General features: G+C 55.2%; 4 protein-coding genes across 9 annotated transcripts; 1 reads left to right on the top strand and 3 right to left on the bottom strand.

The window, feature by feature from the left end:
- Positions 1 to 1,255: 1,255 nt before the first annotated feature.
- RNASEH2A (ribonuclease H2 subunit A) lies at positions 1,256 to 7,270 on the bottom strand. 4 transcript variants are annotated; one of them, XM_036032429.1, is made up of 10 exons: positions 7,086 to 7,270; positions 5,809 to 6,014; positions 5,248 to 5,406; positions 4,972 to 5,043; positions 4,719 to 4,845; positions 4,528 to 4,615; positions 2,875 to 3,012; positions 2,686 to 2,773; positions 1,572 to 1,695; positions 1,256 to 1,456 (listed from the first exon to the last, which is right to left on the bottom strand). In XM_036032429.1, the coding sequence occupies exons 3-10, from the start codon at positions 5,372 to 5,374 to the stop codon at positions 1,321 to 1,323; spliced, it is 900 nt and encodes a 299-aa protein (XP_035888322.1). In that variant the 5' UTR covers positions 5,375 to 5,406; positions 5,809 to 6,014; positions 7,086 to 7,270; the 3' UTR covers positions 1,256 to 1,320. The 4 variants fall into 4 exon arrangements, with proteins under 4 accessions (XP_035888322.1, XP_035888321.1, XP_028375416.1 ...); XM_036032428.1 differs by having other exon boundaries at positions 5,248 to 5,574; XM_028519615.2 differs by having other exon boundaries at positions 5,248 to 5,588.
- LOC114503688 (thrombospondin type-1 domain-containing protein 8-like) lies at positions 5,815 to 7,236 on the bottom strand. Its single transcript, XM_028521327.1, has 2 exons — positions 7,086 to 7,236; positions 5,815 to 6,014 (listed from the first exon to the last, which is right to left on the bottom strand). The coding sequence occupies exons 1-2, from the start codon at positions 7,234 to 7,236 to the stop codon at positions 5,815 to 5,817; spliced, it is 351 nt and encodes a 116-aa protein (XP_028377128.1).
- A 144-nt stretch (positions 7,271 to 7,414) lies between the features above and the next one.
- Positions 7,415 to 10,262, top strand: PRDX2 (peroxiredoxin 2). 3 transcript variants are annotated; one of them, XM_028520938.2, is made up of 6 exons: positions 7,415 to 7,552; positions 8,012 to 8,134; positions 8,222 to 8,375; positions 8,976 to 9,098; positions 9,264 to 9,394; positions 9,948 to 10,262. In XM_028520938.2, exons 2-6 carry the CDS (start codon positions 8,032 to 8,034, stop codon positions 10,031 to 10,033), a joined length of 597 nt encoding a protein of 198 aa, XP_028376739.1. In that variant the 5' UTR covers positions 7,415 to 7,552; positions 8,012 to 8,031; the 3' UTR covers positions 10,034 to 10,262. The 3 variants fall into 3 exon arrangements, with proteins under 3 accessions (XP_028376739.1, XP_028376738.1, XP_035888327.1); XM_028520937.2 differs by having other exon boundaries at positions 7,430 to 7,552; positions 8,023 to 8,134; XM_036032434.1 differs by lacking the exon at positions 7,415 to 7,552 and having other exon boundaries at positions 7,995 to 8,134.
- Positions 10,263 to 12,332: 2,070 nt separating this feature from the next.
- JUNB (JunB proto-oncogene, AP-1 transcription factor subunit) lies at positions 12,333 to 14,151 on the bottom strand. Its single transcript, XM_028521650.2, has one exon. The coding sequence runs from the start codon at positions 13,869 to 13,871 to the stop codon at positions 12,828 to 12,830; it is 1,044 nt and encodes a 347-aa protein (XP_028377451.1). The 5' UTR covers positions 13,872 to 14,151; the 3' UTR covers positions 12,333 to 12,827.
- Between the last annotated feature and the right edge of the window lie 671 nt (positions 14,152 to 14,822).

A 14,822-nucleotide genomic window follows, 5' to 3' on the forward strand; every position in this document is an offset into this window, starting at 1 on the left:
TCAGTATGTGCCTAGGTCATGAGTGTGGAGCCCTCAAGAATGGAACTAGTATTAGTGGGGGAAAGGGGTATAAGGGGACCAAAAGATAATGTAAAAGTACAATAAAAAGTGTAAAAAAGAAAAGGAATAGAATTAGTGCCCTTATAAAAAGGACCCCACAGAGATCCCTCACCCTGTCCCTGATGTGAGGACACAGTGAGAAGTCAGCAGTCTGCAACCCAGAAGAGAGCCCTCACCAGAACATGACCATGCTGATACCCTGACCTTGGACTTTCAGCCTCCAGAATTTTAATAAATGTTGGGTGTTTTCTTTTTAAGATTTTATTTTTATTTTTTAAGATTTTAATTAATTTATTTATTTTTAGACAGAGGGGAAGGAAGGGAGGAAGAGGGAGAGAAACATCAATGTGTGGTTGCCTCTTCTGTGCCCCACACTGGGGATCTGGCCCACAACCCAGGCATGTGCCTTCAACAGGAATGGAACTGGTGACCTTTAGTTCTCAGGCCAGCACTCAGTCCACTGAGTCATTCCTGCCAGGACCAGATTTTGTTTATTTTTAGAGAGAGGGGAGGGGAAGGAGAAAAAAGTGAGCAAGAGAAACATAGATTGGTTGCCTCTTGCATGCCCCCTACTGCGGACCTGGCCCACAACCCAGGCATGTGCCCTGACCTGGAATTGGGAATCAAACAGGTGAGCTTTTGGTTTGCAGGCTGGTGCTCAATCCACTGAGCCACATCATTCAAGGAAATGTCCGTTGTTAATACACCACCCAGCCCTGGCTGGGTAGATCAGTTGGTTGCAGCATTGTTCCATACACCAAAAGGTTGAGGGTTCAATTCTTGGTCAGGGCACATACCTAGGTTGCAGGTTCAATCCCCAGTTGCGGCACGTATTGAAGGCAACTGATTGATGTTTCTCACATCAATGTTTCTTTCTTTCTCTCTCTCTCTCTCTCCCCGCCCCATTCCCTTCCTCTCTCTCCAAAATCAATAAAGATATCCTCAGGTGAGGATAAAAAAAAAACCCTAAGCTATCTGGTCTGTGGTGTATTGTTACTGCAGCCCAAACAGCCAGTGGGCTGGGGCAGGGTGCTTCTCAGTATGGTCCTTCTTAATTCTGTATCATACAAACATAGATATTAAAATAAAATCAATCAAACACTGCCCATCTTGTTTAGGGTGCAAAACTCTGTAGCTGGATCCAGCCACAGAGCACACCCCCACCCCATTCCATCCCACAGTACAACCCTCACACTTGGTTTTCCTTAAGCAATTTTAATCACAAGCTGGGGGGATGGTAAAAGGGGTACAGGCTGACTCCTAGAGACTGGTGGCTGACTCTAGGCCACGCTCTTGGAAGTACCGGTGGGACAGGCGCGGGCGGTTTCGAGGGCTTTCCCTGAAATAGGATGTGATCCTCCCTAGTCCCTCCTGATCCCCTGTCGACAAGTCCTCCCTGTGGATGAGAGATGATAACCCTGATCATCTTTGGGGGGGGACGGAGGCGGCCCTCCCAGGCAGGGCTAAGCCCTAGCCTCCCTCCCTCCTTACAGCACCTCTGGGATACCCACCACATAACATCTTCTGCTTCCTTCTCCAGGATGCTCTGGGCTGTGCGCCAACTGAACCGGACAAACTGGGGAAAGCCGAACACGGGCTCCACATGCTTTCTCAACCATGCTTTTGTCTTAGGATCTAGGGGAGGGGCGGGTGGGCAATGGTGACAGCCATACCGTCCCAGCTCCTCAGACTGCCATCTGAGGCCATACCACCTCATCTCAGGCCTCCTCTGGAGTACCTAAGGCACCTCCCACTGTCTGAGACATCTTCCTGCCTCAGGACCCTTGCACGTGCAGTTTCCCTCCGACTCTTCCCCTGGCCAACAGTTTGCTCAAGATACTACTTAAAAAGACTGCCTCTAAGACACCTCTCTTACTCCCTAAGGACAAGAGTCATTAAACCAGCATGGGTGGACTTTAAGGTTAACGTCCATCTTCCCCACGTTAACCATGAGCTCAGTGGATAGGGAGATCCTTGTTTGTCTTGCTCACAGCTATGTCCCCAGGGCTTGGCCCTGCATGGTGTCTACCAGGCACTCAGTAAGCACTGAATGCTGGCCAAACTGTTTTTGGCCTGGACCTGGTTTCTTCACTTTGGCCTTACCCAAGTTTCAATCACAGACTGTGTCGTCCCACCCACCTGCGAATCTTCCTGGGTCTTAGAAGGACCAGGGGGTTCCTTGAACCCAATCACCAAATCTTTGAATCTGCCCTTGCGTGTGTTTGAGGGAAGCACAATCACTTCCACTTCACAAAAGGAAACTAAGCCTCATCACAGGGAAAAAACCGAACGATGTGAGCTGGGGCCACTGGACACAAGTTGGTGCCGCTCACTTTGTCCCCTTTCCCTTAACAAATGCGCAGGCACCCACCATGGGTCTCAATCCCTCACTGGGGCTCCAGAGACAGCAGAGAGGGTGGGAGGGAGAAGGGAGAAAGGAGCCTACTAGCCGGAAACCAGCTCTGCCACACACCGGCCATGAGCAAGTAGCCCCAAGTGGGCCTCAGCCTCCTCCACTATGGAGCAGGGCAAGCAGAACCACTCTCAGGCCTGCCTTGCCACAGTTATCATCAGCATCACTACCTCAGGGCAGCTCCCAAAGCAGTCCGACCACCATTTGCTCACCATTGGGGTAGCCTGAGCCATAATCGGTGTCCAGATCCTTTAGTTTTTCCACAAATTTCCAGTTCTTCACGGCCTGGTCTCGGGCCACCTATGGGTAAGATAGGCACTTGGGACCTCCTTCCCTCAAGGCAGCCACATCCTTGCCCTGAGGGATGCTGGGAGCCAGTTATGGACAGCAAGGGGGCTGACCTTGGCACAGATGCTGGCAGCACTGACCACGGGGTAGAGGGCATCTGCCTTGGCCTTGACTGTCACCTCAATGCTGGGAAAACGTTGCTGCAGCCGCTCCTGGTATGTCTCTGGCAGTCCCACAGTGTCCACAAATACCTTTAGCAGTGACAGAAATGTATTCATTCAACAAACATTGGGATAAACAACTGTGAAAATGATCCAGCCTCATAGCCTTTGCCCACTGCTTGGAATACTCTTCTCTTAGCTTGTCCCAGGCTGCATCTTTCTCTGGGGGTCTCAGCTCATGCATCACCTCCCAAAGAGGCTTTTCCTGATCAGGCTACACCCACTGTACATTTTACTGAGCACCTACTGCATGCCATGGGCTGCACTTAATACCGGTACCTACACAGTGAACACAACAGACAAAAATCCATGTTCTCATGGAGGGAACACCCTGGTAAGGGCCACAGACAAGAAACAAGGAAAATAATAAAGGACAGGAGAGAGTTGGAAGAAGCTGTCACCTTTAAAGTTGTTATTGATAATTTTTTTTGAGAGAGAAACATCAATTTGTTATTCCACTTATTTATGCATTTATTGGTTGCTTTTTGTTTGTGCCATGACCGGAGATCAAACCCAAAACCTTGACATATCAGGACAATGCTCTAATCAACTGAACTATTCCTGGCCAGGGCCTAGAGGAGGTTGGCATTTTAAACAGAGGTGAGTGGTTCAGGGAATGTCACCCTGAGGTGATGGCATTGGAATAAAGGCCTGAGAGAGATGAGGGAATGAATGAGCCATGTGGATGGAGATCTGGAAAAGTGTTTGAGGAAGAGGAAATGGCCAGTGCTAAGGCCCTGAGGTGGGACCGTGTCCAGTATGCTGGATAGGAGTAGGAAGGCCCCGAGACTGGAGCAGAGAGAAGGTCAGGGAGATAAGTGATCTCCACAGTAGTTATTGTTCTCAGAAATCACCTTTATTATTTGCTTACCAGCTGAACATCCATCTACCTGACTTGGTTATAAACTCAAAGGTAGGGTCCTTGTTCCAGTACCGTATTGTCAGCTCCACATTCCAGTTCTGAATGTCAGCCACCTCCTCAGTAAGGCCTCCCTTATTCCATTCCCTACCTCAAGTGTATCTGCCCTTGTCATTTTCTCAAAACAGCTGGTTCTTTGCCTCTGAACATTTGATACCATGCCTACTTATATTTCTCTCCAGTAATTTAATCTCATTCTCCTCCCCGACTGTGAATTTTCCCGACTTAATTAATTTCTATGGTGATCAGAAAATCAAAATTTTTAGGTTTACATTTTGAAAAAATGACAGTTGGCTGCTGCTATATTGGGAGAAGATTATAGGGGAGGACACTGAAGAGGATGAGGCAGATGTCCAGGACCAGAGGGTGCCCTGCATTAGGACAGGTGGACAGATGTGGGATTTGTTCTGGACACTGAGCCTTTAGATATGGGTGGGGCTGGGGGCCCCACCATGGTCCTCAGTGGGGCACATATTTAGGGTAGGAAAAACAGTAGAAAGTCAACAGCAGCAACAAATATTCCTGAGGTACTTACTACAGATATGTCTGATGCTGAGTTGCCCCCTGCACTCATACCCCACATTATCCTAAGGTGATCAAATGGAGCAACACAACAATTAGCTCACCTGAGCAACTTTCACACCCTGGTCCATCGCAAACTGAACCAGCCCAGTGGCTGTATCATGGGACAGAGAGTTCAGGTTGTATTTGACCCTGCAGTGGGGGACAGAGCCCAGTCAGCCTCATTCCAGCCATTGATCCCTTCCAGCCCAGTTTGGCTGCACCTCCATCCTGGCCCCTCCCAGGGACCCCTCACCGCCCAAGCATGCTGGTAGAGATGAGATTTGGAGACAGCACGTCCAGTGCCCAGCCCACAAAGTCCCCATCCTCCTCCATTTTCGCAAAAAGCCTGTCCCGCTCGCTCTCCGTCAGGGTCTTTGAGTCTGAGAGAAGGGTTGGAAGAGAAGGAGAGTGGCTGGGTATCCCAGTTCCTGTTCCCTCCCTCCACTGTAGACCCGCCTCTACACATACCCAGGAACCTCCTTCCCAGACATACACCAAAGGCTCACCTGCCACTTTCAGGGCCTCCAGATCTGCCAGGCGTGACAGAGGACAATAACAAATGGCATAGACCATGGGGCCTGCGGAAATGGGGGTCCAACTAGTGAGCCCATGAAAGTCGCCACCCCGATTTCATCATCACATTTTCCGGCGCCATCACTAATGTCATGGCTATCACCACTATCACCCCCCACACCGAATCCAGTGCAATTCCGGCTCCCATTCCAGTGTAATTTGCAACCCCCTTATCACGTCCCTCCTTCACCCCGGCCCTTGGGGCGCACCCAGCACCGGGCCCCGGCCCGCTTCATCGACACCCAGGACGCACGGCTCCTTGCGACACACTGAGGGCACAGGTGAGTTCAGACGACAGCGCCCCGTATTGTCTGTCTCCAGTTTTCCGAGATCCATGCCGTCCCAGTTGCCGCCACCAGCTGCAGGAACTAGGAGTGGAAGCTCCGATCCGGGCGCGTTTAACGCGGGCCCAACCAATCAGCGCATAGGACACGCCCCCAACGCTCCCGCCGCCGTTGACGTTTGCGAAGGCAAAGCCTACGCCACTGCGGTGCAGCTTCCTGGGAATCGTAGTTCCGGAGATGGACCGCAGAGCTCTGAGTTTGGAAAACTAGGTGGAAAGGGTCACTTTCGAAGCTCCGCCCCAAGGTTTCAGACCTCCGGACTCAGCTCTCTCCTTCCCCTTACCACCCTTAAACCCCAGACTTAGGGCCCCTGCTCCCCCTTCCAGGTTTCCACCTAATCTGCGCCCCCCATTGTCCTTTTGTTGCTGCCCACCCTGGGGAGTTGCCAGACCACTCCGGCCTGCCTTCTCTGTGCCTGTCTCTCACCCACACTCAGGGCCTCCAGTCGCAGTCGATCGGCTTGCAGGATGAACAGTCCCGTTGCCTGCAGGGCCGCACCTGCACTAGGTTCTCGCGGTCCATGAACACTGGGCCCGGCGCTGTGCCCAGCACCTCACGGCTGCGCTCCTGCTTGCCCAGGTCGCAAAGACAGCGCCACTTTCCCCACGGGCCAAGGATCGAGTCCTCCGCGTCTAGAGATGTGGAAGGGCCAGTTGGGGGCGGGGCATCTACCCCCAGGCCCTCCTCTAGAGAGAGAGGAAACTAAAGACACTACAGCAACAGCTCAGGTTTGCAGCGCTGTGCCTCTGTGCCAGGCGCCCTGCCGTAATGGATCTCATTTAGTCTTCCCATTAGTCCTAGGTGGAGAAACTGAGACCTAGAAAGAGCAAGCCATTCTACTGAGCTCACACATCTGGTGAGTGACCCAGAGGGACTGCAAATTGACACTTCCCACCTGTGCCAGTTGGGACTGTAGTACAACACCCTTCGTGCCCACCCTCAGAAGCTGACTCCCGTCTTCAGGGATATAATTCTAAGCCTTTCCAGCGAGCACCGTGCCACCTGACCAGCAGGTCTGTCAGGTGGTAAATTAAATGACATAATTACCATAATAGAGATACTTAGAGCCCCTGCACTGTGCTAGCTCTTAGAACAAACACAATGAGTATGATCGCTCTTAAAACAACTACAACTTACTGAGCGCTTAACCACTTCCCTTTACAGGGTTCTTTTTCTGACTTTCCCCTAGCATCTACAAGACAGGCTCTAACTCGCCAAGCCTCCATCACATAACAGTGGCATCTTTCCATTCTTCTGTCAGTCTTTTTGGCCTTGTCATATGCTGTTCCCGCTCCCTGGCAACACTCTTTCCCCCAAATCTTGGCGTTTTTTAAATTTTCTTCTCATGCCAGCTGCATTGGTTGCCTATCTTCTTCAGCCAGGCTTCTTCTCAGACTTCAGAAGTTGACCTGCCGCCTTCTTTATCTCCGCCCTTCCCATCACTTACCCATGTCTTTATGGATGTGTCCGCTTGGGTCCTACTCACACCCCCTCTCCCTGTGTAAGATGCTTAAAGGCACTCTATTTCAGTTTACGAATGAGAAAACTGAGCCTCAGAAAAAAATGTCCAGTCCAACGGAGGCCGCCAGTGCTGAGCTGGGCGGAGATCTGAAGTTTGTGGAGGAGGATCTGTTTGCAGCCACCTGACAAAGTGGGGCAAGGGGGCATCTTTCCGCACCGTCACACCCGCAGCCTGCGGTTACCTTTCCCCTGAAACTGCAGCCGTAACTGCTCCCAGGTGTCTCCTTCTCCCTGATCGCCAAAGTAATGGTAGTCGGGGGAGACCTGGACAGGCGTTGTCAGCAGCAGGAATATCAGAGGCGACAGCAGTAGCGCAGCTGGGCTCCGGGCCATGCGGACTCCAACCGCCCCGGCCACGCTCCGGGGCCGAGCCCCGCGCGGGGTCTGTGGGACCCTCACTACCCTCGCGGGTGGACGCAGCGGGCGCGGCCCGCGGCTGCGCGTCTCCCCCCGCTGCAGACCCCGCCTGCTCCGCTCCCCCTCCACTAGGTTGGCAGTGGACCCGACCGCTCCTCTCATCACCACCCCTGGCCCTGAGCGTCATGGTTCGGGCCGCGCATAAAAGGCTCTGCTGTCCTGGGAGCACTTGTCTCGGAGAACGCGAATCAGCTAGTCTGCTACTCTGTGTGTCCCACCCTTCCCCACGCAGGTAGGGACACCTGGGGCGCATCCCTGGGGGAAAGCCCCCTTGGAGCCTCTCCGGCCCTCTCCAGACTTCAGCGCTGGCTGCCTTTGTTTTTCACCGTGCGTGGTGGCCGCCTTTGTCTTTGGGGATGGGGTGGGGAAATCGAGGCCAGGGCCTTGGCGAGCTTCCCGTCCCCTGCTTGCTGGAGTTTTCTCCCCCGGCGGTGAGCCCGCATCACCGCACGCTACGGGAAAGCTTGGCGGCTGCAGCTGAACCTCTCTGGTTGGCAGGGGACGTAGGGGGGGGGGGGGCGGGTCTCCCGTGGTCTAAAAGCCCCGCAGAGTCGGTACCAAGGAGAGTTCTAGACTATGAGGAAGCCTCAGCCTCTCTGACTCAGTCACCGGGCCCAGCACGCAGGGTGACCTTCAGAAGCGAGGACAAAGGGTCTTTCGCGGGCACACTGACCGAGCGGTGGGGGCGGAGGGGGGTCTCAGCTTTCAGTCATGGCCTCCGGAAACGCTCACATCGGAAAGCCCGCCCCGGACTTCCAGGCCACCGCCGTAGTGGATGGCGCCTTCAAGGAGGTGAAGCTTTCAGACTACAGAGGTGAGGGCGGCCTGGAGGGGCCCAGGAGGGGCGGAGCCCTGGCTTCGGAGGGGCTAGCCCCTCACTTCTCTATTACTGCCCCTCCAGGCAAATATGTGGTCCTCTTTTTCTACCCTTTGGACTTCACTTTTGTGTGCCCCACGGAGATCATCGCTTTCAGCGAGCATGCCGAGGACTTCCGCAAGTTGGGCTGCGAGGTGCTGGGGGTCTCTGTCGACTCGCAGTTCACCCACCTGGCTTGGTATGAGTGGGAACCTGTAGGGAGGGATGGTGCAGTCAAACCTACACCTCTGCAAGGTCCAAGCCGTGTGTTCCAGTTGCTGTCACTCAACCTCTGCACCTCCCTTTCCCATCTTGAAAATAATGGATATAATGACGCCCAGGTCCTTAATGATGATGACGACAGTAATTAACATGTGGAATTTAGTTAATTGGTGTGGAGTTACAAACGCTTTATCTCACTTAAGGCAAAGCAGCCTCCCTTCCGAGAACTATTTCAAGAAGGTGGCAACTCCAGTTGAAGGGCATGAAGGGCTGGTCCCTAGGTCACAGCTAGAGAGGAAGGAGGTTGGGGGCTGTGTCCTAAGATGTCGCAGACCACAGCAAATTTGAAAACACTTTATTGGAACGAGAGCATTAGCTTAGTCTTCCCAGCTGTGGAAACAGCCCCCTGCACCCATTTCAGGGTGGGGTGGGTGGGACTCCAGGGCCTTGCTCTAAAGCCCCTTATCTCTCTCCTCCAGCAACCCCTCTCCAGCTTTTATCACACCCAGGCCCACAGGGTGAGGACCCTGCTGTGCCAGGCATTCTGAGGTCCCAGTCCTGTCTCTCCCACCCCCAGGATTAACACCCCCCGGAAGGAGGGAGGCTTGGGCCCTCTGAATATCCCCCTGCTGGCTGATGTAACCAGAAGCTTGTCCCATGATTATGGCGTGCTGAAGAAAGATGAGGGGATTGCCTACAGGTACTGTGGGGTGCTCAGGGGTCCCCCATCCTCAGGGTGAGGGGACCACTTTTGGGTGATGCCCTCCCTGCCCTAAGCCTGTGGCTGGCAGGGAGATGATGCTCCCTCCCCTGGCCCTGCCAGTGGGAGTTCCCAGATCTTCACTGTGAACCCTTATATCTTCAGGGGCCTCTTTATCATCGATGGCAAAGGTGTCCTTCGCCAGATCACTGTCAATGATTTGCCTGTGGGGCGCTCTGTGGATGAGGCTCTTCGGCTGGTTCAGGCCTTTCAGTATACCGATGAGCATGGGGAAGGTGAGTGGGCACATTTACATGTGTTCATGCCTGGGCACGTACGCAGCCCCTTCTCCGTCCCTTTGTGGACACCTGTGTGACCTCACATGGATGTGAGGGCCCCAGAGCTGATTCAGCTCAGGGTCTTATCTGCAGGAAGTTTCTAGTCTGGTGGGGGGAGATACCCCAATATGAGGGTGGGGAGCTGGAGGCTAATAATAAAAATCTTTAGAGAAGGTATTTGAGAAGGCATGTGCCAAGGCAGACTTGAATAAAATTAGTTGGATCAGAGTAACTTCTTGGGCTCAGGGCATAGCCTGATCATAGTCTCTCAAAGTCTAGTAGGGGTGAGGATAAGGGGGAGAGATGGGGCAAAAAGAAATTAAAATGTCAGCCAGAAATATATGCCTGGGCTTGGGGACTTCTGTCCACATGTGGTATGGTCTTGGGCCTGGACCACTTGGCTTTGGGCTTTTTCTTTTGCACCTTGGATCTCTCTCTTTGCTTCTCACTGGTGCCCTGCCTTGAATATGGGACCGTAGCCTCACATGTGCCTTTTTGTGTCTTCCCACAGTCTGTCCTGCTGGCTGGAAGCCAGGGAGTGACACGATCAAGCCCAATGTGGATGATAGCAAGGAATACTTCTCCAAACACAACTAGGCTGACAAACAGGCACCAAGCTTGGGCTCTGGGCCCCTACCTGGGTGCCCTGTGCTGGCCGAGGAAAGGCCAGATCTGCCCCTTCATATTCTACAGTCTGTGACCTGAAAGGGCTAGTCCTAGGCCTTTTCATATTCCTAGCTGAGTGGTGAATGGTGACCCATCCCTGGAGCTGCCCAACCAGGCACAGGCCTAGAGGTGACCAATAAAGTATTAGGGACAGATGTGAGTCTGTGTTGGTGTGGTCTGTCCTGTAGACTCCCTTGCCCACCCCTGGTGTCCTCCAAGCTCTGGCCTTAGAAACTGGCTCTGTAGTTACTTATCTGGAACACAAGGTGGCAGTCTTATCCCATGTTCACTGCTTTTCTTTTTAGGCCTAAGAGTAGTTTATAGGGTGAGGGGGGCTATTTGCCCCTTGCCTGGAGCAAGCCCATGGACTTGGCCTTGGAGGGCAGTCCCCAGACCTGGTCATCAGCCAGGCTGCGTTCAAATGTCATTTGAGAGATGTGATCCTTCCTGGCTTTCTTTATCAGGAAAATGGTAATAAAAACAACCAAGCCAGGTCATCATGCATGGTAAAAGAGATCAAGTATGTGAAGCTCAGCCCAGTGAATGGTTACTAGGGCAGGTTCCTGGGCCTGAAGGAAGAATTCAGTCTTATGGGAAAGAGGGTGTATGAGCAGAACTAAGAATGGGAGCTCAAGCTATATGCACAGTGGGCAAACTCTGTCCCACCACAGGTTGGAAGGGCTGCCTGTTGCTGCCTATTAGCCCCTAGGGTGAAAGGTTGAGGGTTAGGCTAGGAGGCAGGTGTCAGGATCAAGGCAATTTTCCCAGGAGTGTAGTTTGATATATGCGCCCAGGCAAGTGGCATTTCTACTCTGGGCCCCCATTTCCTTCCACAACTGGATAGACAAGCTCATTTAATCCATAGACCCATTAATATTGCTATCCAGCTTAATACCCACTGAAGTCACTAATCTCAGCCTTGAAATTTTATCTACAGTTCTGCTCAAGGCCCTGTGTGGTCTTTCCTGACCTCATCTCCATCCTCCTGGTTTATTCCATTCCAGACACACTGGCTTCTTACTGTTCTTTAACAGGCTGATCTTGCTCTGGCCACAGGAACTACATGTGTTCCCTCTGTGCAGAATGCTGTTACTCAGGATTTTCTCGGCTGGTCTTCAAATCTGGTCTCATTAAAGGTCCATGTTCCCAATCCATTCTCCAAAGCAGCTCATCTCCCTTGCCCCATCACTACTACTTTGACCTGTGTCTTCTCAGCACATAACCACCATCTACGAGTCGTGTTTCCTTGTTTATTATATGTCTGCCTGCTGTGGTCCGGACGGTGTCTCCAGCCAGGGCCAGGTTGTTCAGTAGTTTGTAAATGAATTAACAAAGTGTCTGTTCTGCCCATCCCGGCCCTGTAGCCTGGTTTCTCTGCTGTTCTGAGTGCTTCCAGTTCCCAGGCCAGCCTGCCCTCTCGGGGGGCGCACCAGCTGTCCTCATTCCCATTATAGTTGTGCGGGAAGGAGCACCGGGAGAGCGTCGAGGCGCTCTGCGGCCAGAGCAGCCGCCCCAGCAGGACCAGACCTGGCAGTTGCCCCGATCCTCGCCTGGCACCGGGAGGGGAAACTGGCAGGCGGGCACCGCCCTTCCTGGCGAGGGTGAGGGGGACCCAAGCGGCAAGGACATGCAGGCAGCAGCAACCCCTCACCCAGGTCAGATCAGACAAGCGTGGGCGCGGTGGGGCCAGGGCGCCAACCAGAGGAGGGAGGCTCTAGGTGACTCCCTGGCCCCAAAAGCGCGGCCCGCCCACCTCGGACGCTCTGGACCCAAGCCTGGGGCTTTCCGGGCCCGGGCAGCCACCCGCCTGGGAAAATCCCGGCCTCCTTCCGGGCGCCGCGGCCCTGCCCGGCAGAGCGGGGGAGGGGATTCCCGGAATCTGCCCAGAGACCGCCGCCGCGTCACTAGGCAGCATCCACCCATATAAGGGCAGCGCTTCCGTTGCGTCAGCAGGGAAAGCCCCGGCGTCCGCGGCTAGGCGGGGTCGCGCCTGCGCACTGCACGTACCGCCCCAAGCATCCTGCCCCAGGTGTTGGGGTGGCTGGACTGCGTACCCGCCCTGGACTTTCCTATTCCTGGGATCAGGGAACGCGAGGAGGGACTGAGATTCTTGGGCAGACCTGGCGAGGGGACACAAATACAGAAGCGGGCCACAAACAGCATTGGGGTGGGGACATCCCAATACTCTCCTCCCTACGTCCGCCAGGCTTGGAAAAAAAGACAACAGAAATTAATAAAGAACGTTTTTTTTTTTTACTTAAATAGATTCAATAAAAAGTCAGGACAACAAACTCACACACACACAAACACATCTTAAAATAAACTATTTAGGGAGTTCGTGTTTCTTCTCCACAGTACGGTGCAGAGGGGGAAGGGTAGGGGGCGTGGGTCTCCTCCCCAGTGTCCCAGCAGGCTTGAGTACCAGACGGCGGAACCAGCTCCGCCGCGATCGCCCCCTCCTCCCCTCTCTGTTAAATACACAAATATATTATATTCAATATGAATTGAGTCCATTTCCAGAAGAAAAAAAAACGTGAAAGGGGCTACTTGTAAACGTCGAGGTGGAAGGACTGGGCGCAGAGCCGGCCGGCAGGAGTCCAGTGTTGTTTTCGTTGCCCCTAACCCCCGGGGCCGGTGCCCACCGCCTGACCCCTCGCTCTGTGGGAGGCGTGAGTCCAGCCGTCCAGGCTGGGGGAGGGGGAATGTCCGTCCGGAGAAGGGGTACTCAGAAAGCATGTCCCTTGACCCCAAGGAGCAGCTGACAGCCATTGCTGACGTGGGTCATGACCTTCTGTTTGAGCTGGGCCACCTGCTCCCGGAGGAGACCCGCTGTGCTCGAGAGCCCCGCGTTCTCGGCCTTGAGCGTCTTCACCTTGTCCTCCAGGCGCGCGATGCGCTCCAGCTTCCGCTTCCGGCACTTGGTGGCCGCCAGCCGGTTCCGCAGCCGCTTGCGCTCCACTTTGATGCGCTCTTGGTCTTCCATGTTGATGGGAGACACTGGCGGCGTGGCGTCGCGGCTGCGCGCCTCAGGCACGGTCTGTGGTTCCTCCTTGAAGGTGGAGGCGCCGCGACCCAGGCCCAGCTGCGCTGGGTGGCCGCCGGCAAAGGGCGGCGCGTGTGGGAGGTAGCTGATGGTGGCCGTCGGATAGGAGCTGCCGGTCCCGACGGCGGCCCCGGCGCCTCCGGAGGGCGCAGAGGCTGGGGAATAGCTGCTAAGGTTTGTGTAGACGGGAGGAGGCTCCGGGCCGGCGTAGACACCCCCGGGTCCCGCTGGGGGTCCCCCGCTGGCGCCCAGGGACACGTTGGGGGGCGTCACGTGGTTCATCTTGTGTAGGTCGTCCAGGGCTTTCACAAAGCCGTCGGCAAAGCCCTCCTGCTCCTCGGTGACGCCGCCCCCTGCGCCCCCCGCACTTCCACCGTTGCCACCCCCGCGAGGGTAAAAGTACTGTCCCGGGGGCGTGGGCGTCGTCGTGATCACGCCGTTGCTGTTGGGGACAATTAGGCGTTCCAGCTCTGATGAGGCGAGCTTAAGCGACGCTCCTGTGTCCGAGCTCTGGCCGGAAAAGTAGCTGCCACCACCGCTGCCCTCTGGGCCGGGGCCGCGCGCCCCAGGTGCTTTCAGACCTCGGTAAGGGTCGGTCAGGTTAAGCGCCAGGCTAGGTTTCAGGAGTTTGTAGTCGTGTAGAGAGAGGCCACCCGGGGCCCGGCCGTATCCCGCGGTTGTGTATGAGTCGTCGTGGTAGAAGGGCTGTTCCATTTTAGTGCACATCCGGGCGGCCCGGGCGGTCTGGGGGTGGTCCCTGCGGGGCCGCCCCGGGCCTCGCTGCGGCGAGCGGTGAGCTGTCCTCGGCGGTGGCTTCACTGGGTGTCTGGAAGCGTGGTCTCGGGGACTGGCACCGGCCGGCAGAGGCCAGCGGGACGCCGTGCGCGGAAGCTCTGTACGGCTTCGCGAGTCCCTCTGCCCCTCTCTGGCGCGCTTGCTTTCTTGGTGTCGCTTCCCCCTGCTTCCCGCTCCCTGCTGGCTCTGACGCTGGCCTGCCGCGCTCAAGGTCCCAGCCGCTCAGCCGGAGCCACACGCCTTTATACGGCGATTGTCAGCTGCGGAAGTGCGCTCCGATTGGCCGTCGCGCGAGCCCCCAGCGGCCCCCTCCTGGAGCGTGGGGAAGGGGAGGAGGCGGCTCGCGTCACTGTCAGGAAGCGCGTGTCCTTGTAAACAGCGGCCACGGGCTGGGTGGTTTGGCGAGGCTGCAGGGGGAGGGGCTCAGGAGACCCCGGGGCGCGCGAGGAAGGGGATGCTGGGATGGTCGGAGGCACACCCGGATTGGCTGCGGGGGGCGGGGGGTGATGATACCCCTGAGTACGCGATGAGGGGCTTGAGGAACTGGTACAGAGCAAGCGTTTGTGGGGGGTGCGGGGGTCCCAAGTTGTACACAGAAGGCTTGAAGAATCCGTAGTATCTGAGTAGCTGGAGTGCTATGGATAGAAAGACGGGAGGGTTAAGCAGGGTAAATGGGAGAGCAGTAAGGGGCGAGACGCCTGACTCAGGAATTGAGTGGGGGTCCCGAGTAGCGTGGGGTTGAGGGACTAAGCCCAGGAAAAGTGTGTGTGGGGTAGGGGGATGAAAAGGGTGTATGGGAAGGAGTTTGAAGACCCATTACTGAACATATGAGTAGGGGTCCGGGAGTCCATGGGAGAGGCCAATGCCTGACATTAATGGGAA

The sequence above is a fragment of the Phyllostomus discolor genome, chromosome 8, assembly GCF_004126475.2.
Source record: "Phyllostomus discolor isolate MPI-MPIP mPhyDis1 chromosome 8, mPhyDis1.pri.v3, whole genome shotgun sequence".
In the NCBI taxonomy this organism is placed as follows: domain Eukaryota; kingdom Metazoa; phylum Chordata; class Mammalia; order Chiroptera; family Phyllostomidae; genus Phyllostomus; species Phyllostomus discolor.

Excerpts from the sequence above, each read along its gene's own strand:
- JUNB (XM_028521650.2), bottom strand. The coding sequence starts at position 13,871 with ATGTGCACTAAAATGGAACAGCCCTTCTACCACGACGACTCATACACA.
- LOC114503688 (XM_028521327.1), bottom strand. The coding sequence starts at position 7,236 with ATGGCCCGGAGCCCAGCTGCGCTACTGCTGTCGCCTCTGATATTCCTG. Across the intron at positions 6,015-7,085 it reads GCTGCAGTTTCAGGGGAAAG|ACGCGGAGGACTCGATCCTT; the intron begins GTAACCGCAGGC and ends CCACATCTCTAG.
- RNASEH2A (XM_036032429.1), bottom strand. The coding sequence starts at position 5,374 with ATGGATCTCGGAAAACTGGAGACAGACAATACGGGGCGCTGTCGTCTG. Across the intron at positions 5,044-5,247 it reads GGGCCGGGGCCCGGTGCTGG|GCCCCATGGTCTATGCCATT; the intron begins GTGCGCCCCAAG and ends CCATTTCCGCAG. Across the intron at positions 4,846-4,971 it reads GGAGGCCCTGAAAGTGGCAG|ACTCAAAGACCCTGACGGAG; the intron begins GTGAGCCTTTGG and ends CCCTTCTCTCAG.
- PRDX2 (XM_028520938.2), top strand. The coding sequence starts at position 8,032 with ATGGCCTCCGGAAACGCTCACATCGGAAAGCCCGCCCCGGACTTCCAG. Across the intron at positions 8,135-8,221 it reads GAAGCTTTCAGACTACAGAG|GCAAATATGTGGTCCTCTTT; the intron begins GTGAGGGCGGCC and ends CTGCCCCTCCAG. Across the intron at positions 9,395-9,947 it reads TACCGATGAGCATGGGGAAG|TCTGTCCTGCTGGCTGGAAG; the intron begins GTGAGTGGGCAC and ends GTCTTCCCACAG.